Source organism: Manis javanica, chromosome 8 (assembly GCF_040802235.1).
Source record: "Manis javanica isolate MJ-LG chromosome 8, MJ_LKY, whole genome shotgun sequence".
NCBI lineage: Eukaryota > Metazoa > Chordata > Mammalia > Pholidota > Manidae > Manis > Manis javanica.
Genome location: NC_133163.1, coordinates 106,192,474 through 106,216,917, shown reverse-complemented (window position 1 = coordinate 106,216,917; position 24,444 = coordinate 106,192,474). Strand labels below are relative to the sequence as shown.

The 24,444-nt window shown below is 33.6% G+C and overlaps 1 protein-coding gene and 1 long non-coding RNA gene across 13 annotated transcripts in view; one reads left to right on the top strand and one right to left on the bottom strand.

Annotated features, from left to right (window-relative positions):
* LOC108407909 (uncharacterized) overlaps positions 1–1,434 on the bottom strand; it is a 120,333-nt gene extending 118,899 nt beyond the window's left edge. For all 4 annotated transcript variants that reach the window (XR_012120707.1, XR_012120709.1, XR_012120708.1 and 1 more), the window contains exon 1: positions 127–1,434. This is a non-coding gene — a long non-coding RNA (uncharacterized lncRNA). The remainder of the gene's footprint in view (positions 1–126) is intronic.
* ZNF280D (zinc finger protein 280D) overlaps positions 1–24,444 on the top strand; it is a 296,039-nt gene that overhangs the window by 169,862 nt on the left and 101,733 nt on the right. For 5 of the 9 annotated variants that reach the window (XM_037020969.2, XM_037020976.2, XM_037020968.2 and 2 more), the window contains 3 exons: positions 17,703–17,749; positions 17,862–17,930; positions 22,113–22,256. In XM_037020969.2, coding sequence (XP_036876864.2) covers positions 17,903–17,930; positions 22,113–22,256 — 172 coding nt within the window. In that variant the 5' untranslated portion in view covers positions 17,703–17,749; positions 17,862–17,902. Of the gene's footprint in view, positions 1–17,702; positions 17,750–17,861; positions 17,931–21,602; positions 21,627–22,112; positions 22,257–24,444 lie in introns of those variants that run through there. The other 4 variants (XM_037020971.2, XM_037020970.2, XM_037020975.2 and 1 more) reach the window with 3 other exon arrangements.

The following is a 24,444-nucleotide window of genomic DNA, read 5'->3' as shown; positions in this document are numbered from 1 at the left end:
GTGGAGTTGGATACACAATTTTCTAACTGAGCTTTCAGGTTTCACTTCATGAGACGGAAGGAGTGATTTCACTCAGGTTTTATCCTGCTCTGGAGATGGAAGTCCCCCCCTCCCTCCCCAGCTTACCTCAAGGTTTAACGCTTTTACGGAGAAATTTGCTGTAGAGGAGAAACGTCAGAGTGAACCTGCTGTAAGCACAGGAGACCTTCATCCATAGGGTTCTCTTTGTTTGCAAAGATTTCTGTTTTTTTTTTTTAAAGAGCCCGTGAACTTTACTTTTTAACTGTTCAGGTTTGGACTGTGTCTTAAGAATTTGACAATTTTCAGTGCCATTAAACATAAAATTGGAACCTTGGAGGAGAGTTAAGTACAAAAGCCCTGTTAACATTTGTGAGGTGTCCTGCTTTTGGGTATCACCGTGGCAAGCTGTCCTTAAGCAGAAATTTACTGTGCGTAAGAAGGCACTGGTTTGCTTAGAGAATTAAGTTAGGGTTGTGTGCTCGGGATACTTTAAAACCTGAGTACAAATAGTGTTATAATTATTTGTACTTGATCCCACCTGATTTGTACTTCACAACCCCTTTTGCAGTGGTTTTACGTTGCTTAAAAGGTTTTGAAGGTGAAGAAAGAACCTTAGAAGGTTTTTTAATGAGGTCGTAGCTAGGAAGTGATAGCCATTTCTAGAACTTTAGGTATTCTGTTAACTCATTCAATGCCCAATTCATTATGTTTCATTTCTTTTGTGAGGATGGAGAGAGAAGAGGCAAGGAGGTACTCCTACAAAATTTAAGAAATATACTATTCAGTTGCCCCTTTTTAGTTTTGAAGAGTTCATTTCTTTTTAATTGTTTAAGTTGTCAATGTTACTTTTTTCCCTAACATATTGAAAAGTTGAATAGACCTTTTGAACACTCATGCATACTACATAGTTTCAAGTTGTTACCTTGTTGCCATATTTCGTTTATCTACCTGTGTCATTCCTTTTAGGTAAACATTTCAAAGCACACTGCAGATATCATGACAGTTCGCATCTAAGTACTGTGTGTGTCAGTATGTAAATCATAAGATTAAGGCCAGTGTTCTGTATCACAGCAATACCATAATCACAGAAAATTAAGAATACTACCTCCAGTCTGATATACGTATGTAGTACGTATTCACATTTTCTCCAATGTCCCCTAAAAATTCCTTTTTAGTTATTTGTTTTGGAACCAGTATCTAATTATGCATTACATTTGTTTTAATTTCTTTTATTTGGCATCATTCTCTCCCAGACACCCCCATCTCCGCCTTTTTTTTCCTCCATGACATTTACATTTTGAAGAGACCTGGCCAGTCCTCTTATAGAATAACCCACATTCTTTTTTTTACTGACAGTTTCCTCCTCGTGGGGTTTAAATTGTACCCTCTATACCCTGTGTTTTCTACAAACTTGAAGTTAGATGTAAAGGCTTGAGTAGAGTAGGCTTAGTATTTTTGGCAAGAACACTTTGTAAGTCATGTAGTGTACTTCACATACAACACCAAAGGGCATATCAAAGGGCTATCCTATTAGTAATCCTAAATTTTATCTCTTGGATAAGGTGGTGACAAACTATCCACTGGAAGCCTTTCCCTTTGCAATTAACAAGTACTCTGGGGGTAATGTTTTGGCAGTAGTATTTGGTATTAGTATTTCAATACCTGCAATGATCTGATAACGACATAGTTGGGAGCAATCCTCTATAAATGGGTGTTTGTAGATGAAAGAGGGGAGCAGTTTTGGAGGACAGGGTTGACTTACCTAGTTCAGGGACCTTGGAATTGCTCCTACCAGTTGGCATCATGAGAACCTAGGATGGCTAGGAGAGAGGCAGAATGTAGATGTCAGACTTTGCCTTTGAACGTTTACTTAGGGCCCTTGTAATAGTAGTGAGCTGTGATAAATAGAAAAGTTCTGAGTTTGGTTGATGTTGAAGGATTAATTTCAGCATCCCCACTTCAACCCATTCCTTCCAGTTAGGTTATCTAGTTCAGTCCTGTGTTTTACTACTCAAAATTGGCTTTTCAGTAAGGGGGAGGAGAGCAAAGGAAAGAAAGAAACAATTTTGTACCTTCTTCTCCCACACTTGTTTTCTTTATTGAAGAGAATGCTTAGAACTATACCATGATTTTTTCCATATAAATCAGGAAGGGGATGTATCTAAATAGAACAGCAATTTTTGTAACTGAAAAGTAAACTGAAGTTTTAGGTGACAGAAAATTGGAGACTGTTGACAGTATATTTTGCTAGATTTTAAAAGTGATATTAGAAAGGTAGGAAATATTTATGACATTCACTAATTAAATATATAATCCTGAATAGTCTCTTTTCCTGCTTAGAGGATTCAGAAATTTGATTTTTCAGTCAGGGTGTTTCAAAGATACAAATAATGACTTGACTTACTTAGAAACCTGTATCAGAAATGTGTATTTGGAATTTTTATTCATTTCTGCAGTGTTTTTCTTTTAAGGATTCTTTTTAACACTCAGTATACCAGGAAAAAGTTATTGCTACTTACCATCTTGATTGAAAGAAACCACTTCATTTCATTTTTTTAAATAATATATTTTATACAATTTTATATCATGTAATTTATCTTACATATTTCAAAGAAGAACAAAGGTATAATGTGAAACAATTTATCCTAAGAATTTAATCCTAAGAATTTAAATAGAGCTAATCTCTGTATATACTTAGAAAAATGAAAAAAAAATATCTCATGCCTTTATAATTATATACTACCTCTACAAAGAATGTGCATCACATTTGAATGCTTTTGGCAAACACTCTTAAAATTTTTGCCTGCTTTTTTTCAAAGTTTTTGAACATCTCCCTTTATTCTTCCCTCTCTGAGATTTGTTCAAAAGAACATTGCGTTTAGGGGCTAAGACAGAATTCTCTCCCTAGTTCCTGCAAGGCTTTTTCCAAGTTGCATGAGGAATATTATTCTTGGTAACCTACGGTTTTGTTTTTGAACCTTTCCCCATACAATGAAAGCTTTCTCTGCACTAATAAATTATAGGCCATCATCTTCAAGTTATTCCTTTGCAAGCATAGTGAGTGTTTTCTACCCTTCCTTTAGTCTTTATAAAATACAGCTCTCTTTAGGTTAGTTTGTGCAGGGGTTTTGAATTCACTGATGCTTGAGAATAAAAAAACTAGCTTATTTTAGTACAGTAACAATTATCAAATACATCTGAAATCTAGATTATGTACAATTGATTGACTTCTCTTGCTTTCCATATGTGAAAATTCACAGTTCAACCCTGTTCTTTTTAATATTGCCAACTAAGGAAAATTTCTTTCTTGGGTAATGCTAAGTCAATTCTACACTTAGAAAAATTTTCCCAAGTTGTATTTAAAAAATTTTTTATTAAGATATCATTGATATTCAATCTTATGCTCAGGTTTCACATGAGCAACATTGTGGTTACTACATTCCCTCCTATTATCAAGTCACCATCACATACCCCATTATAGTCACTGTCCATCAGCATAGTAAGATGCTATACAGTCACTACCTGTCGTCTCTGTGCTATACTGCCTTTCCCATGCCCCCCCTCTATATTATGTGTGTTAATCATAATACCCTTTAATCCCCTTATTCCTCTCTTTCCCCCCACCCCACCCCCTTTCCCTTTGGTAACCGCTAGTCCATTGGGTTCTGTGAATCTGCTGCTGTTTTATTCCTTCAGTTTTTTGCAAGTTGTATTTCTGACAGAATTTTTAGACTCTTTTGTCAATTCTTGTAATTCTCTTGGTTTTGCTCACACCTTTTCCTGAATCTATGATCTGTATCTTTCAAGCTTACAATGTTTCAGTATCGCATGTTGCCCAGATTTTTATTCTGTATTCACCAGGTTTTGAAGGTTTATGTATCTGAATGGGCAACATCATCTGAATGTTACCAACTACTCACCAACTGTCATATATGTGGAACATACTCATCTTGTAAATACTGATTTGAGATTTCAGATACTTTCCTAATAGATTCTAGCTTATCATTCCTGCTGGGTCTTCTTTTTACATGTGCATCATCAAATGCAGTGTTTGAATTTTTTGAAGGCTTTGATGGTTCATAATTTTGTTGAAGGAGGATGGCCATCTTTTATGCTTTATAATTATGTGATATTTTCACTTTTAGATTTGTAGACACCGGTAAGAATAATCAATCCAATGAATTAGAATTTCTATGTGATTTATTTCCTTCTCATCACCATTGTATACATCTGCATTCAATACTTGTCCACTTAGGAATTTTACCAAGTTAAGTTTTATTGCACAAACACACAGATAGTGAAAGAATACTGTCGTATAAACTTTCAGCAAAAGAGCATGGTCCATATTCTTGTAAAAATACTGAATGATAATTGCTTCCTGCTGAATGAGAATACCATATTTCTTTTTAGTTTTTTAGAAATGTATTATTCAGTTGATTGTTGAGTTTGAGAAAATTAACCTAAAATATCTCATCTGAAGTCTTAGTCTGTTTTCTACATTTCATTGTCATTATATTCTGAAGTACATGTGATCTATCTTTGCATTCATCTTCAGGCTCATCTAATAATTGTGAAATTTCTCTTCTGTCTGTTCTATTATGGGCAGAAAATAAAAAGTTCCAAGTTTTTTCACCGAATACCTCATATTCAGTGAAAACTAAAAGCAGATAAAGAGAATCAGGATGTGCTACCCTGCAATATTCCACTTTGACATAGAGTTATTTTGAGCAGAAGGCAATTGATAATCAGCAGTTGCAGGAAGAGTTTTCTGCCCTCCAGTTAGCTGCCTAAAAGTGGGGCATAAATTTCCCTTTGTGAATATGTGTTCCCCTTCAACTAGGAAGGAAAGAGTGACTCTTACCATTTAAGATGGAGAGTTGACACAGATGAGATAGACAGACCTAGCTAAAATAACCCTTATCTTCCATTAGTTCCCTCCTATATTACTTCCCCATGATTTATTGTCTCTCAAAACCCTTCGTTAAAATAGTATATAAGCCCCTGAGTCTAACTACTTTGAATTTTACTCTTCTCCGAACTTCCATGTATGTAAATATTAATAAAAATTGTGTGCTTTTTTTCCCTGTTAATGCCCCCAGCTACTGCAAACTGAAAGAGTAAAGTTTTCCCTGACACAGACTACATAGGTGATCTCTTCAGTCTTCTATAGCTTTATTTATTTATTTATTTATCTATTTATTTTGGTATCATTAATCTATAATTACATGAAGAACATTATGTTTACTAAGCTCTCCCCTTCACCAAGTCCCCCCCACATACACCTTCACAGTCACTGTCCATCAGCATAGTAAGATGCTGTAAAATTCTATAGCTTTTTGAAAGTTGAAGTAATATTCGTGCAAACAAGAAAACTAAAAAAAAAAAAAAAATACAGAAAAGTGAAGGATAATGCATTAGTGATGGTATGTCTCACTCCTGCATTATTATTCTAGCATTAACTCATTCTTGTTTTTTTATTATTTTTTAAGCATAGTTGGGAATGATTGATGAGCAATGGTGAAATAACACCTAGGATAATAGAATTAGCAAAGTATTTCAAGATGTAGGAAAAATAAAATCACTAAGATCCCATAATGAATCATAGATTTATGGCAGGATACAAACTCAGAGTAATTGTAAGATAGAATGAGTTTTAATCTATTTAAAAGTAGTGAGTAAATTTTGCCTTTGTTGTTTGAAGATGTCTAGAAAACAGTAAAATCATAAAATGTTAGTCTTTACAACTCGAACTCAAGAAGAAAAATAAAAAAGTTCTTATGGACTCTGATAGTGTACTGAAAGTTAATAGTTAATTTAGACATTTAGATGTAGAATTCCACCCCCACCAACACTCTTATTAATAAGCCTGCCTGCCTCTTTTGCTACTGTATTGATAGATTTTTCAGCGTTGTGCACTATATCTCTAATGAATGCAGGTAGTACTTAGGAAGTCATTCCTTCAGGATTATGTTTAATATATTTTTGTTGTTGCTATGTTTTACTTACCTTCCAAACTTTATCTTCATAGTTCCTCCATAGAAAAAAATGATTAACTGGAACTCTCTAGGATCAGGGTGTAATATATAGCCTTTTTGAAGTCGATTAAACCAAAAATATTTTTTATTTCAATCATTTTCATTGCAAACATTTCTGCTTTACTGGTTTAGTATATCATGATGAACAAAAACAATGTTAGTTTTGGAATGATGTAAGTTTTTTATCTTTGTGTTTTTAAGTAAAATGCTTTAACATACTTTCTGCTTAATAAATGCTTTTTCTTAGTGTTGTGCTCATTACTTGAATATTCCCGCAGTTTAAAATTATAATTTTACTCTTTGGTATATAGAAAATGTTTGACCAGCCAGTATAGCAGTGTAGTAATGTAGCCCTGCTTTTTAAGCAAAAGCTTTGACTTGGTTTATCTAATGTGTGATCTGGGGACTTGAGATGCTTTTAAAGGTTCTACAAGGTCCTCTTTACCACCTAGCTATTTCACAAGGTTGGATTTAACTCACTTCAACAGAACAACGTAGTGCAACAGATTAGATGCAGAAAGCAGATAAGAAAAACCAGCTGTCTTTTAAGACAGATATTACTGAGATTTGCAAAATGTAAAATAATGCCACTCCTAAATTTTTTGTTTTGGAAAATATAGTTATTTTTCATAAAATATATGTAGTGGGTTTATTATAGTCACTTTAAAGTTATATATGTTTCTTAAATTTCTCAGTTTGGAGTTTGTGGACTCTGGTGAAGATTCCATGCTTAACAATTAATCAACCACACACCTTTTCTTTTTTTTGCTAGGTTTGGGATTTCGTTAGCATGACAACTGCCTGAATGCCTTTCAGTTGATGTCTATTAACCAAAGCAAAGATCATTAATGTATAAAATAATTTGCTCCTTGTTTTTTAGGTTGTACCCGTGTTTCTAATTTTGTGGGCAAATGTTACCTTTGGCAAGTTTGAGAAGCAAAACCAAAAGGGCTTATGAGAAGTCCGGGGGTTTTAGGTATATCCTGGTTCCTATCTCGTGCTTTATTTACTCACTCATTTTGCTTTTCCTATTCAAGGTTTAAGATTATCTGACTTTATAGACAATACAAGACTAGCCTTGCAGCCTGGCTGCACCAGTCACTGGTAAAAGTGCTGGCTCTAGAGCATTTGGCCTATTTTGTTCCTCATTGCATTTTGGAAGCCCAGCTCTGCATGGATTGGTGGAGTTATTGAAGAGTTTGAACTGATACGGGACACAAATGAAAACATTATTTTAGGAAATTGTTTGTTTGGTGGTTCTGATCAAAAGCAGATGGATTTGGGTGCTGAGATATTGAATATATAATGAATCTGATAAAGTAAATCTGTTGCTATAGAAGTGAGGTTCTAAGGGCCTGAACAAGTACTTTGTGAATGGAAAATCAAGGGTGGTTATGGGAAATATTTTGAAGGAAGACTGTTTAGGACTGGGGAATTGATTATTAGATAGAAATAAAAGAGGGAGACAATTGAAAAAAAATTGAAGGACCCAAGATCAGAAGTATGACAGTTTCATTGGTATAAAAAGTGCAAAGGTCGAACTAATTTTACAAATTGAGGTAAAACAAACATAACATAAAATTCATTTTAACTATTTAAAAATGTACAATTCAGTGGTACTTAGTACATTCACAATGTTTGCAACCATCTACACTATCTAATCCCAGAATATTTTCAGCTCCTCAGGTGGAAATTTATTACTGTTAAGCAGTTTCTCCCCATTCTCCTCTCCCCACAGTCCTTGGCAGGTACTGATCTGCTTTCTGTTTCTGTGGGTTTGCTTGTTCTGGACGTGTGATATAAATGGAATCATACAGTATGTGACTGACTTTTTTTCACTTAGTATAATATTTTCAAGGTTCATGTAGTAGCATGTATCAATAATTCATTTTTTTAATTGCTCAGTAACATTCCATTGTATGGATATACCATATTTTGTTATCCATTAATCAGTTGATGAATGTTTAGCTTGTTTCCACTTTTTGGCTCTTATGTATAATGCTGTAGAACTAATGTTTGGGGGAAAGTTGTGTTCAGTTGGAAATACCTGACATTGAGGGGAGTTGAAGTATTCAGGTAGCGTTTGAGAGTTAACAGATGAAAGACTGGAATATGGTTGAGTCAGGGTTGGAGATTAACATTTGTGGATTGCATAGGCTGCTATTGAGAACTGATAGCTAAGACTGGAATTTATTAGATCTCTCTTAGGGAACAATTTGTGTAGGGCTGAGGTCTAAACTTTATGGAAAATCCAATTTTACATTATTTAAGGAGGAAGAATATGGAGACTGTAAAGACTTTAAAAAGAGGTGAATACAGAACCAGTCTATTGACATACAGAAAATTATTGAGGATGGTTCAAGAAATTGGGTTAAAATAAATGCAAGATAAGGAAAATGAAAATGAAGAAGGGTTATTTGATATGGCTATTGGGAAGGCTATTGGGATTTCAGATGGATACCTTCAGCAGAACACGGTGGAGTAGAAATGTAGTAGCTGCCCACCTGTGCTCCGCTCAGTTTTGAGTGATAGCGGGTGGTGATAACTAGAGCAAATGGGTTGCAGCCTGGGTCTGGATCAGCAGAGGGTTTTACTCGGATCATGTGCAGGTCTTATAGGGAAATTCCCCATATCCTGTTGTGAAGAAGGGTTCCTTTCACCTAGAAGCTTTTAATGATTCTATGCTGATTTCCATTTGTAGATTTAAGCAGTCTACAGAAGCACAGGTTTTCTACCTATTGATATTACATTAAAACAATTTTGTGTTACTATGTTAATAAAAATGTTAAAATTTGAAAGATTTGATTTATCATGATGATTTGGTCTTTGTGATGTTTGCTCTAAATCATTGTGAAGTATATCTTGATATCATTGGGAGTTCTACATTAAACCATCAAACAGCTTTTTTTTATTAAAATGCAATTTATTTAAAGTTATGTATTTCTTTTTCTTTAGGAATTTACTTGTTTTGAATAAAATGATAAATTTTATCCTCAGAGCCAAGCCCATCTGCTTCTTTCATTACACTGTACTTGAAAGTTTCTGGAAAATATCTGGGTATAGTAGGTTGATTATTTAAGGAGGAAGAGAATATGGAGACTGTAAAGACTAAAAAATACCAAAATATTCATAATTCCAAAAGGAAGTTTCATAATTCAACATTCTCATTCAATTAGGACTTTTTTTTTACTGAAATATAATAACAATGTCTTCAGTCTAGACAAAAATTCACATACCTATACTAGATGGATATGTTTACAATATTAGAGTTGGAAGGATCCCTGTAGATCTAAAAAAGTGACCGTTTTTGATTACACAATACTTGAAGTTTTTCATATTTTTCTTTGGTGATCTGTCACATCTCAAGTTCATCTCATTTCCTGATATTCTAACTGCTAATTGTTTTGTTCTTACATTTAGATGAAATCTACCTCCTTGTAATTTTTGTCTTGTTCCTTGTGGAGGGAAATAGTATGTGGCTGAAATCTCTGGCTTTGAGTGCCTAGGTTTGAGTCCTTGCTCTACCACTTAGTTGCATTACTTTGGGGAAGGTTACTGACTTCCTCTAATTCAGTTTCCACAGCTGAGGATAATAATAGTGCTTACCTCATAGAGTTTTTTGAAGATTAGATGAAATAATGTATGTATTAAATGTTAGCTAATGCAAAGGTAATTATTATAAATAAGTATAATTTATTATTATAATAACATAGTTGTATGTAATGAATTAAGTAGTTGTGTTGAAGCTCAATACTGGGAATGAAATTCTCTAGTTTGCTCAAAACAAGTAAATATTACCAGTATTGTTATTGTTACTATCACTTGAGCCACAAAAAATAAGTCACGTTCTTTCCTTTTTTCTTGTGACAGACTTTAAAATATCTGTAAGCAGCTTTCACTTCCACCACCCCTGCACCACACTCTCATGTTTCCTACTTAAGGATCTTTAGTTCTTTGACCTCGACAAAGCTCTAATTATAATTCCTTGTAGTGTACATCTGTTGTTTCTGCTATCCAATATCTGTTCACCCTTACCTTGGTAACAGATGTCTAGATTTTCCTTTGGGGAGCCATCCCCCTCCTCCACTCTTTATTTTGGGTTTCTTTTGGTTGGTTCTATATCTGATATCAAAGGAAGCATGTGGTCTAGGAATAAACCTATCACAAGCCCTTAGCAGTAGTGATTGGCTTAGGAAAGGGCATATGATGTTACTCAGGCCATTAATCTCCAGTCAGAGCTAGTCCTTTTATTATTGTCCAGGACTTGAATCTTGGAAGGCTTTGGAGCTCCTATAGTCCTTCACACAGGGAGACCCTTCTGAGGATAGAATTATCCTCAGGAATGTGGATAGTGGAAGAGGAAGTGAAACCCAGGAATGGAAAGAGAAAAACTAGATTTAGGTATCATTGTTGAAATTGTACCTGTAGCTACTTTTTTAAATGAGCCAATAAATTCTTTTTTGCAGAAGCCAACGTGAGTTGAGTTTTCTATTACTTACAGTTAAAAGAATCATAGCCTATATATACACAGTATTTCAAGTAGGGATTGAGTAGGGTACAATAGAGCAAAACCATATCTCTTTGATTTTAGACTCAAGTTCTGATATTTTGATACTATATCACAAATCTGATCATATCAGTTCCTGCTTAAAATCCCCACAGTGGTTTTGCATTGCTCTTAGGATAAGGACAAAACATGGTCTCCAAAGTGCTGTGTTATCTGACTTGTATCTCATTTCCCACCATATACCTCCTTGTGTCTCTTTTCTAATCATACTGGTTTCTTTTCAACTTCTTATATTTGTTGTGCCATAAATGTTTTGCACATGCTGTTCCTTCTGCATGGACTACTTCCTTCCCTCTCTTGTTTGTCTAGTTAATCTCCAGCTCATTCTTCAAATAACAACTTAATCATTGCTTTCTCAGGGAAGCCTGTTTTGAGTATATTAACTAGACTTAATTTCCTTAATTTATGTATTTTTATATTCCATGTCCATAGTCTTCATAGAACTTGCCATTGTCTATATCTCTTTGTATGAGTTTTTGTCCCTGTCTCTAGGCTGTAAGCTTCATGAGGGCAAGACATGTGCCTTAATTTTTGATCATCATTGTATTCATGCTGGCACAGTGTCTGGCACATATTACATGTTAAATAAATATACTTTTTAAGTGAATGATCTTCTGACTCATTGGATCTCTGGTAACCAAAACTAATAAGTAGTATTTATATTTATATTTATATTTATATTTTTGTATATTTGGTTTTTTGAGCAAATATAAAACTTACTTTATGCTAGATTTTACCATTCATTCTGTCTTCTTGAGATCTTTTGATTAAACATGCATTGCACTGTTTACTCCTCCATAAATTTAATCTGCACATAGTGTGGTCTTTATCCAAATCGTTGATGTGAATATAGCCCTTTGTTAAGACATATAAGGCATTGGAATGCCCTTCTTATCCCAGAACCATAACCCTGTCTATATCTTCAATTGCATCACATCCCAAACTATGAAGAGTTGGATTGAGAGTAGGACAGGGAAGGGAATAGGATATTCATACTTTTTACTCCATACACTTTGGTATGTTTGGATCATTTTCAGTGAACATTTTTTACTTAAAAAAACAAAACACTAATGGAAACATCTTTCCTTTAAGGATTAGTGTATATTTCTTCTGTGGGCATTTCCAAATCTGCCAGTCTTATTTGATTTGTTCAAACCCCTAACCTGGAAATTCTTGGCCTTTTTGGTTCATAGACCCTAAATGAAAATTTGATGCCCCCAGAAAATGTAGAAATGTTCACAAAATTTTGCATATTTCTAATTTATGTGGTTACTCCAGCATCTTATCAAGAACCTCTGTGAAAATATTTTTAAGTTTTAATTACTACAATTAGCCATGCCCTCTTTTTTTTGTATTTAAGTATTTATCATAATCCCCTACTAGATAGCTTCTCGAGGTAGGGTTTTTTTTTTCACATCCTATGCAGTGTTGAGGACTGTGCCTTGTATTAGTAGAAAATGACTAAGCGTATTATTTTTCAAAGCCTTGTTTATATTATGAAGTACTTTTTATTATCTTTAGAAAATCTGATTGGGCTCACTAACTTGGAGAATTGTTTTGGCTTGTAGTGGAGGAAAAAAAACCATTTCCTTTGTCCTCTGAGGTTATGTGCCTGAGACCTGCAAATTAAACTGATAAAAAGATTAACAGGAGTAATAGTAGACAAATTTCATTTCATGTGATTTCATTTAATATTTATGTTCATGAAGGTTTTCACAGAAAAAAAGATGAAGACCCGAATAGATGGTTAGACATGGGGGCTTATATACTGTTTTAATTGAGAATGATACATTTGTGGAGAATTGACAGAGCAAAGTAAAAGGGGTTTGGCCTTCTGGGAGTGGTAAATTGAGGGAAGGTAAATATATGGGAGGAACCAATAGAAGTTAAAGGTACTTTAGTAAGGTTTGTCTGTGCAGACCTATTTTGGTGTTGACTTCTGTCTAAAATGATAATAGTTTTTCCTCCTTTTGGTATAGGAGAGGGGGAAGGGGAAGATAACAACTGGAAATTTATGGCCCACTTTTAGACAGACAAGGAGAGGGCAGAGAGCTTTTCTGTGTTTTCTGCTTATTAATTGCCCTCAGCTCAAAGCAATCCTTATGCACAGTGGCACACTTTGGCATGACATGTTCTGATACCCTTCACACTTTAAGGAATCCATCTGGATCTCCCCAAATTTCAAAAAACTAAAGTGTTTCTTCTTTGATTACTTATCTTCAGAGAATGAAGTTTTCCTGTTAAGAGGTGAAAAGGAGAAGCTGGCCGAATTACTCATTGAGCCATATTCTTGGGCAGCTTCTTTCAAGACCTGGATTTTCCTTAGTTCTGATCTTATTTGTAGGCCTTTCTTTTAAGGCTGAGTCCCAATCCTCCCGCTCTGCCTGTTTACTGCTAAGATTCCTAAATGTATAATCTTTTTTAAAAATGAAATCTGCAATTTTGGGCTTATTTAAAAAATACAATTGTGTATATCCATCCATATTCCCCCCCTTTTTAGGTCTTTTTCTCCTTTTCTTGGAGTGACCATTTTCAGAAGGTGCTTAAAATGAAAATAGAATCTTTCAGAAATTGAGTGAGACTTGTTATCTTCTAAACTTTCTATGAGCCCCCAGTATTTTGTCTGCAATATTTTAGCTTTTAGTGATCGAATGTTTCTAACTGTGCATTTTGTTTGGTTAGAATGTGTCTTTTTCAAGAAAAGTCTGTGGTTAACAGTAGCTGATTAACTGGGCTGATTCTAAATAAGATACTTATGTTTCTAATAATAAAGCATTAAAAAACAAGAGGCATAGAAGAAGGAAGAAATAGTGATTTGAAATTCTGTCTAATGTTTGTAAATAAAATATTTGACAAGTTAATTTTTTAATAAAAATCATATTCAAGTACCTGAATATTAAAAAATCAGATTTTAGTTGTAGGTCTCTTTCCATCATGTATGTGTTTATTGCTTATGATTTAAGGTTTCTATTTGTACAGTTTGTCTTACAGTGTCAAAGTAGACAGCCTGTTCTCTGCTTTTTTAATCTTGTTATAGTTAATTGTAATGATGGAATCAATAGGTGATGGATACTAAGGTGATATAAAACTGGAGTTTTAAATATTACTCTTATTCCCCGAAAGATTGTGTATGATGAACATTAAAAGATTAAGATGATGAACATTAACTTAAAATTAATTTTCTAGTATCTCTATGAAATAGTTGGAAATTATTAAGAGATCACAAAACCAGGGTTAAAAATATTAGACTATTACTCATAATTAAGAATCCACTTTGAATCTTCTAGCTCTATTCATTGGGGATTAGAATTCAAAAATTTTAGACCTCTATTTCAGGATGCCATTAGCAACAGAGATTAAAGAATTGTTTACAAAATGAAATGGAACGTAAATTAAAGCTTTAAAGTCAGTGGAATGATTTGAATGCCTGATTTCTTGGGAAATTTGTCAAAGGAAAAAAACGACAGATCAAACTTTCTGAACAAATGTCCAATGACCCTATGTCATCAAAAACATTACAATGAAAAACTCTATTATAAACAAAATTGTTAGACGTTTGCTGTTTCTTAGACCTAGCTTGTTAATCTTAGACTAAATTTATGAAAAAGTTGGACTGTTTATTTATATGCTTTACTTATTTTGAATAGGTTTTTACTATTTGAAATGATTACATTAATTTCTTGTGTTTTCCCTTAAGTTAATCCTGTTTGGTTTTTGTTGTTGTCAGCTTCTTGGTTAGGAATGCAACCTCCAATTAAAATATTTTTATTGTGAGAAAAAAAATATTAACTTTATTCTGTGGTTTCTTGGGTTATTTCACTGCATAACACTAACTTTTGGGTCTGGGAAGATGGAGAACTTAACCTTTTCACTATATTACTCCTGTTCACTTTGGTATTCTATTTACTACGTACATATTTTTAAAGGGGATTTTTTTAGAAGTTAAAATACGGGATGCATGTAGAATGAAAGTTTTCTTTTTTTAATGGCTATGGTATAAAACACTTTATCCAAATGTTAATTTTTGTATGTTGGTATTTTTTAATTAGATACACTTGTTTTATTCTATGAGATTGGTAGTGTATAATTTAACAGTGTTGATAAATTATAGGTATGTGTGCTATGTTTATATGAGGGTTTAATTTTTTTGTTATGTGTGTTTTAACTATGTGTGTATATAAATAACTTTTTTTAAAAGATGAAAATATGGAAGGATAGATCTGACAGCTGTATTCCAGACGTTATATTTATAAAGCTAAAACTTCATCATGAGAAATAACTACTGTAATGAAGATCTTATATAACAATGATTTTTAAATGCTCAGTTGATAGTTTGTAAATTCCAGTATAATAATAAAATTGTGATCTGTTCTTAGAGGTCTTTAAAATGGGATCATGTCAAGGTTAAAAATGGTTAAGATTTATTGAATGATTTCTGTGTGCCAGGCACTGAGCTGTGTGCTTTAGGTGTATTATCTTATTTAATCTCCACTGTAGCTCTTTCTATAGTAAAGCAAGACACAGAGATTAACCAGCTTGCCTAAGGTCATATAGCTTGTAAGTGGTTGAATCAGAATTTGCACCTGGCATTCATTCTTCACTGAGTTTTACTGTTTATAGTTAATAAATGTTTAGAGTATATAGTATAGTTAAGTATTTAGCTCAATTAAACCTTAGATCATTCAATTAATTTGAGACCCGGAATTGTAAGGAGGCTTGACTGAAAGTTGTGACAGTGCTCGCTCTAGATCATTTGGTTCTTTGGGCTTTTAATCTGGTACTCTTTTTTATGTGGAGACTCTACATTTGTGATTTGTGGAATTGCTTAATCTTCGTCATTATCAGAGAGTAAATAAAGCAATATATGCTATAGTGTGTGCTGTGTACTAGATGAAGTGTATTACCTTTATTAACACAATGGCATTCCATCAGGAGATATCTGTCAATGGATAAAAGTAAAATTTTCAGACAATTTACAATTTAGACCCACATTTCTATTGATTTTTCAAACTTTGTAGAAAAAGCCCTTTAAAACATAGATATTTTAAATATTTAAAGCACAAAAAAGAATAGGAATTATGATTATGTGAGCAGTCTCCAAAAGTGAATGAATTTCATTCTAAAAAGTCTTTGGTAAGTCAGTTATTTGAAATTCATTTTTCTCTCCATAGAAACAAGTATATTAAACTTGGACATGAAATTTTTACCTGAGGCAGTAGCTGAAGTGTAGTGTTCTCTTTTTGGCTGTTTTGAAGCCATCTCTGAATTGCAGAAGCTAGAAACCTTTTGGAGCTTTGAGATCCCCACTGCGTATCTTTGCTGGGTATTCCAGTTCAGTGGTTTGGGATTTATTCCTTCATAGAATTCCTTTACTACCAAAATTCTGAAGTGGTGACTTTTGAGGGATTTTTGTGGTGATAGTTTTGGCATGCGCCAGGGGCTTAGATGTCAAAGCAATCCATGAAAGTGTGTATTAACCAGAACAAAGTATGACAATGATATTTTAGACTAGTATTGTTCAGTAGAAATGTTCTGTCGTTGCATTCTCCAATGCAGTAGCCTCCATCCACATGTGGCTTTGAGCATTTGAAATGTGGTTTTGAAATTGAGGAACTGAATTTTAAATTTTATTTAATTTTAATTAATTTAAACTTAAGTTGTCATATGTCGTTAGTGACCATTGTATCACACTGTGCTGCTTTAAGCTGAAATGTTCTAATGCACCTGAGGTTTTCCAACTTCTTCAGTTTGCAAGTGTATCCATTCAGGTTCCTAACTACTATGGTCCTCAGGCTTTTGAAGTAGGGTATCTTAAAGTCCTCTCTGTTGTTATAGGCAGTGGATATCTTGCTCATACAGATGGATCTTCATTAATTATTTGTAAATCAAATCCTAATTCTGGAGTTTTGCTAAGACATATTTATAGATCACTTAACAAAAATATATATGACTTTCATGGGCTGTGTAATTGTGTCTCTTAAAAATACTCTGTATCTTAGTACTAGTAGATCCTTAACACTACCCAGAATTCTCATGTATTTATCTACTTAACGTATACATAAGACTGATTTTAGCTTAGGGACAAGCTACAGCTATTCAAATAATTGAATAGTCAGACCTCAGAACTTGGTAAATTCAGTTAAACACAAGATTCATTAGAATCTCTTGTGATAGTAGTAGTTCAGCCCTTTACAGCAATAACTTACGAAGTTAAAATAATAATTTTCCCTACTGTGGACTAATTCATTCCAAATAACTTGGAAATTAAAAAGCAGTTTTTGTCAGCCAGAGGGTAAAGAGGAATGTGAAGATTGAATTACCTATACATCTCAGTGTTTTATGTTTCTGCTGTTGAATTTTTGACATTTTTGCTTTATAACTGAACATTAAAAAAATGTTTTGTAAAATTTGTGCAGCTGTGTATATGGGAATCCAGATTCTTTTTTAAAATAAGGCAATTCAGATGTTTTTAAAAAATAATGTTTATTCTAATGCATTTGTTTTTTAAGTCCAAAGAATTATCAACATACTAGATTATAAATTTCTGAAGTCAAGGACTAACTCATCTTTGTTTTTTTCCTAGAACTTAGCACATTATCTTGAATACAGAGGCAATGAGTAATTTTTTAATAAATTAATCTCTGATCAAATTATTCAACTGATTTTCTTTTCCTTTTAAGTTCTTTGATAAAAACCCAGAAATATAAAAACTAACAATATTTAAAATTATGGGTTTTTTTAATGTAAATAATATCTGGAATGTGAATAGGTAACAGTTAAAGATTAATGTCACTTAGCATTTGAAAATTCAGACTTACTAAAATAATATGTTATGAGGTGATTACTCACTTCTGCAAAAAGATGCTTTTAAAAAATTGTGTAATAATTCAGACTTCTTCAAGTGGTAAGTGCTTAATAAAATCATTTTACTTACTAAATTTTTGTTCATTCAGAAATAACCAATTATGTAAAGTGAGTTATAGGTATATGTCAATTGAACTTTTTATAGAAAAAAATTAAATATGTATACATCTAATTTAAGAAGATCCACTCTAATACTAGGTATCTTTATTTTATAGGAAGGAAAACTGAGATATAACTTGCTGCTTTATTTTGGAGTCACATGGTGAGTTTGGAGATTAAAATTAGATCCAAGAATTTCTGAATCCCAAGTTTCATGTTTCAATATTTGGCATTACTTAAAGTGACTCATAAAATTGATTGATATCATGTGTCAGTACTTAGGTGACAATTTACAGAAAGCCAACTCTGCAACTTGATGGGCGACAACCCTTTTCCACCAAAAAGTAAGTGTTGCTGCCACTACTGATACTAGTATCTGTGGCTTTTGTACTGATAACTATGCTTCCAGAGAAAGGATGAGAGGCAGGCACATTTTCTTAAAGACAAAAACATTAAAATTGTTAACAGATGGTCACATAAAAACAATATAAATTAAAAAGTAAAGTAGAAATGAAGTGTTTTCTCCCTGTGCCCAGTGATAACTGCTATTGTCAGTTTGGTATACACAGTCTCATATGCTGCTTCTATGAACAGACAAAAAATTATCATTTCTACGAAAAATCATAAAGCTTTGTGTGTCTTTTAAACATTTTTCTCAAGAATTTATCCTGGGTATATTGACAGTAGCATTGTCCTGTTAAAATGAATGAGGAAGACCGTTGTCTTCTATATTAGTTTGCTAAGGTTGCCATAACAAAGTGCCATAGACTGGGTGGCTTAAACATCAGAAATTTATTTTCTCACAGTTCTGGAAGCTAGAAGTACAAAATCAAGGTGTTGGCAGGGTTAGTTCCTTTGAGGGCCTTGAGGGAAGAATCTATTCCAGGCCTTTCTCCATGGCATATAGGTAGCCACCTGCTTCCTATGTCTTTAGATGATTTTACTCAAGCATGTACTTATATCCTCATCTCTCCTGTTGAGGACACCAGTCATTGGATTAGTGCCCGCCCTAGCAACCATAAAGGCCCTGCCTCCAAACAGTCACATTATAAGGTACTGGCATTGAGGACTTTAACACAGGGATTTTGGGGAAACACATTTCAGCCCATAAGATATACCAACTGGAAATAAATGATTGCTTTATTATCAGTATACAGTGAGTTTCCCTAATTTAAAAAAATGAGAGATTGCCTGACTTTGCCTACTTTCCTAGTCTATACATGATTATATAGTATGTGCTTATTGCTAATATAGTGTCTAGAGGGAAATACGCTTTCAAGAAGCTAAGTTTGGCTTTGGACATATAATAATAATATATGTATATATATATATATATATATACATGTTTTTTTGGTATCATTAATGTACAATTACTTGAACATTATGGTTACTAGACTCCCCCTATTATTAAGTCCCCGCCACATACCCCATTACAGTCCCTATCCATCAGCGTAGTAAGATGCTATAGAATCTTTCCTTGTCTTCTCTGTGATATACTGCCTTTCCCATGTCCTCCCCCACCCCCCGCTACATTATGTGTGGTAATCGTAATGCCCCTTTTTCCCCCTTATCCCTCCCTTCCCACCCATCCTCCCCAGTCCCTTTTCCTTTGGTAACTGTTAGTGCATTCTTGGATTCTGTGAGTATGTTGCTGTTTTGTTCCTTCAGTTTTTTTCTTTGTTCTTTTACTGCACAGATGAGTGAAATCATTTAATACTTGTCTTTCTCTGCCTGGCTTATTTCAATGAGCATAATACCCTCTAGCTCCATCCATAGACATATAATAATATTTTTAATATCTGACTTGAATAATTAGTAAAACAGTATTCTTTAGAAAAGAAAGGGATCAATTTGTGACGTTGATAAAATGGAAAGGTTTTTTTTTTGGTAGGTGGACTACTTGAACATTTAAAAAATGTTAGGGCAGGAAATGATTTATAACATACTTTTATAGAAGGGAAAATGTGTTTAAATTTATGAGAATCACACCCTTGATAAGGTATTTCTTTTTTATGCCATCCCTAAGACATTGTTTTGAGTAGTATCTTTTGAGACCATGGTAGAACACTGTCTCAATTTTGAATAAAAAATGGAAGTGGCATTCCTTTAATGTAGTAAAAAATTACCTTTAGAAATGACTATATTTAAATGATAAATTGAAGATTTTATTGTCTATTGTTTTTCCTTTTGTAGTCTTTCCCGTCTCATTTCATGTCTTTTTAAGCACCACTTGTATCTATCTCCATTGCTATAACTTTAGGCCCTCAGTAGTATTTCTCTTTTTTCCCCTCCTTTTGCTCTCCCTTTCTTCTCCATCTCAGCTTAGAGCAATATAAGCATGTCATTAAAGCAGTATATGTGCAATACAGGCAAAAAGCAATATATGCACAGTGTCAACCTGAAAGACTTTTAATGGCTTTACCCCAGTTTCTTGAAGTCCTTATGTACATGTGTATTTGTGCTGTGTATTGCATAATCAATTGAACCACTTAATAATATCCTGTCATGAGGCTTCTTGCTTACAACTACCCCTTCCTTCCCTCCAAGTATCTCCCAGTATAATTATTATCTCAATTTTTTGTTAAATCTGTATTTGATATTTTCATTACAGTAACTGTAAAATATTGTTCAGTGAAAAGCATAAGTAATATGCTATTATACATAGAATAGCATGAAGGGATGCATTTCTTTTTACTTTTTTTTTCTTTCTTTCTTTTGATTTATCCAGCAATTAATGCTTTTCATGTTCTTTTATTTGCTAAGGTTTAATAAAATCTATAGCAGTCTTCCCACACCTTTAGTAGCCTTTCAGTTAAATTTTTTACACAGTAAAACTCATCAAGTAGTCTAAAAGTTTACATTTTAGTCTTTTTTTTTTTTGGTTTCCCAGAGACCTTTCTCCTGAAATATTGCTCTCCTGATCTAGTCTGGACTGGTTGTGCTCTAGGCCTACTGAACTTCTGTTGATTTGGGGTTTTGTATTGTGTTGAATGCTATATTCTCTACATCCTGTATTTTCCTCTTTGTTAAGCCTCATGCTTTGGTGGACTTCGTAGTAGCTTTCTGAGCACGGGTACAGGGAAGTAAATCTTGGTGTGATGTTGCTGGTCTTTACTCTCACACTTGATGAAAAACTTGACGGGGTATAGAGTTATAGATTGAAAAATAATTTTGCTAAGAATTTTTAAAGTATTATTCTACTGTTGCCAGTTTCTGTTCTTACTCTTACTTGTATATGATTTCTTTCAGGCCCTCCCTACTCTGCTTTCCCTGGCAGATCTGAGGATATTCTCTTTATCTCTTTTGTTCTGACATTTCATGATGATAATGTCTTTGTGTAACTTTTTTCTTGATCATTGTGCTGGGTACTAGTGGGGCCTTCCAACCCAGAGATTTATGTTTTCTGAGTTGGGAAATTTTCTTGCATTATTTCTTTGATAACCTACCTTGCTTTTTCTGTATTCTCTTTCTGTAAAACTTAGGTTAATGTTGTACCTTTGAAATTTATTTTCTAACAATCTTTTGTCCTCTATTTAGTTTATGTATTTGTATATACGTGTGTGTGTGTGTGTGTGTGTGTGTGTGTGTGTGTGTGTGTGTGTGTGTGTGTGTGTGTGTGTGTGTGTGTGTGTGTTGTCTGTTCTCTATCTTTTCTACCTCTTGGGACATTTTCATTTTTGTAAAACTGAATTCCACAATTTGGCCATCATTTTAATCCTATTTTTTGTTTTCTGAATATTACTTTTTATAACACTTTTTCTTGTCTTATATCAATATGCTAATTATATTGCCTTTAATATTTTTATTGCTCTCTGGATTATCTCTTTTCCTTAGGATTCTTTATCTGTTTTATTGATTTGGTCTAAAAGGAGATTTTTGTAAAATTTCTGGTGCTTATTGATTGTCCATTCATATGTAAGAGTGAGGTACTAAAATGCCTCATAGGAGCTCTGTATTTGGTCAGAATTTCTAGGAGGGTGCTATTTACTGAGTATTCTTTGGTCTCTTTTTTTCAGATGAGAAATATCTAATTTGATGGAGTAAGCCTCAATTCTGTCATTTTTTTTCTAGCACCTCATCCTAAGCAAACTGAATTTGGTTCAGTTTTTCTACTATATCTCCCACCTGTTGCCTCTTATTCTTAGTTTTGTTAGCCTGTTTTGTCCCACCTGTTAGCCTCTTTTGTTAATACTTTTTTTTTTGTAGATAATGGTTAAGTATAATCCTTTTTGTAGATACAATCATATTCCAGGCATGTGACTGAAGCTTACTTTGTTTCTAACTATTCTGTTCACTGTAATAACTACTGTCAATCATTATCTGTCAATCAGTCATCTCTAGTTTATATTTTAGAGTCAGCTCAGAGTTTCTCACTGTTGCTACCATATACCAATTACAAATATCAATTCCGAAATTGCTATTTGGATTATTAATGTAGATTTTTACATATTATACCATGTATTATAAAAGATGTATCTATTTTTCTTCTTGAAAACAAGGTTTTCTTCTCTCCTTTTGAAAATCAGATAATTCAAAAATGGCAGAACTCTTTATGGAATGTGAAGAGGAGGAATTGGAACCATGGCAGAAGAAAGTGAAAGAGGTTGAGGAGGATGATGATGAGCCCATCTTTGTTGGAGAGATACCAGGTTCCAAACCAGCAATTTCCAGTAAGCATTTTTTCTAGTGAAGCCAGATTGTATAAGATACTGTTTCTAATGGACAAAACCTGTGAAACCGACTTATAGGTACTTAAGTCCTTGTTCCTCTTTAAGGAGCTGAAGATGACAGATTAGATGGGAGATGGTTTAGAATTTTAGAATTAGGGTGGGGATGTGATTGGGGATTTGAGGAAGGAGATCAGAGGATAGAATACCAGGTGGGAGAAAAACAAACAGGCCAAGATTAGCTGGTGGCATTGGAGTTCTATTGATATTGGAAATCATAATTTTAAGTGGAGCCAAATAACCTGTTTATCTGTTTGATCATTTATCTTTTTTTTTTTTCCATTTAAACCCAGAAGTAGAGAAATGGAAGGGTTTAGAATACTTTGCTTAAAATGTCAGAACATACTAAATAAGTCTGTGTTAGTCTCAGATAAGGGTTCTCATATCCAGGCAGCTGCCTCATTGCAGTGTCATCCATACGTAGCTACAAAATGTATAGGCAGTGAAAGGTTGCGCAGTCTCGGGCTTGTATGCCAGGAGAGGCTACAGCTTCTGACCACACCCATCTTCCTGCAACCTGCATTTATGTTTATGAAAGAAAAGGACGCTGTCTACATCCACTGTACTTTAATGATAAAACAATTAATTAACACTTAAATCCTTTATGGCTTTCTAGTAGAACACTTTGGTGCCTTACTGGATTGATTGTTAGAATTCCGTTAGAGTAATTGGATTTGACATTGTTACACTGTTAAATACCAATGACAATTTTTAAAAATGTCCACACAGAAACAGAACAGAGAAAATAGCACATATGTTTCAGAGGAAAAAGAGAAAAATAGATCCTTTTCCGTTGCATTTTCGTGTTTGTTTGTTTGTTTAAGCCAGGAGAATTTATCAAAGATATAGTTATTAGTGTTTTCTTACCAAAGCAGTGCTTAGAAAGTGTGATTAAGACACTACTTTTATATTTTCTGAAAGTCTAGTTCTTCTATTGCCCCTAAACTTGGTAGAGCACTTTTATTCGGTTTTATCAGAGGGAGAATAATTTAACCAATTGAATTCTCAATACCATTCATTTCCTGTGGCAGTTTTATAATCTCTCTTGGAGGTTTTTAAGTGGAGTGCCACTTGATTATAAACTGAACTAGGCATGATGGCATGCTTGTTGATCATACTGGAACATAATTATATATTCTCTTACTGTTTCTAGTCATTGTGATAATTTTATACTAGAATATACTGGAATATAGTGGAAAAATATACTGGAGTATTGCAAAATTATTATTCAAATTCTTTTGCTGAAATCATGATGCTTTAGATTCAAGTTGAATTTATACTGATTGAACTGTTAACAGTATTCAACTAGAACAGGGTATAATAGTTTTTAAATAATTCTGCTGAAAGGGAGATTGACCCCAATAGAATTTCTTTACTGAACTGTTAAAATGCAGAATTTAAATGATTTTGTTTTTGTGTAAGCCATAAAATATTTTAACGTGAAATATGAGTTAGATGTTTATATAGAACTGCCAGAAAGAAAGGTTAAAAACATGTTTCATAGTCTACAACCACCAAAAAGCACTTTAGCAATAGTTCTTTAATGGTTTGAATAAATACTTGAATTTCTGAATGAAAATGGTATCAGGTTGTTTGAGCAGATTTTTCTCCTGTAAGGCATGTGTAGTGCTTAGGTATGGAGCACTGCATTGCCATTATGAGAAAACAGTCCTACTTTTTTGTGACCCTTTATAGAATTTCTTTATGGGATCTGGTTCTTTTTACTATGAGGGGAAAAAATAGGAAATTTTTATGAGGTTTGGTAGTAGTGCTTTTACCTTTTTTTGACCAAAAATTATAAGCAAATTCCCCACTCTTCCAAATTTTAATTTGATTATTGGATAGCCTAGAAGTTATAGAGTCACATGATGCTAGAATTAGGAACTTTAAAATCATTCTGAAAGTCATATTAGGCTCAGATTGATTTCCTTTTACATTATGAGATACTCTGGTAAACTGTAGGTTCATTTTAGCCTCCAACCTTTCCAACCTTGTAGTTCCCATTTCAGAACGCAAGAGTGGTGATGCAGATAATCCAGTGAGCCCCTTGTAATGACACTTTAAGGCTTTTCAGGGTGTTTTAATGGGTTATGGGAGTTGGACAAGGGTTTGATTTTGAATATTAAGAACC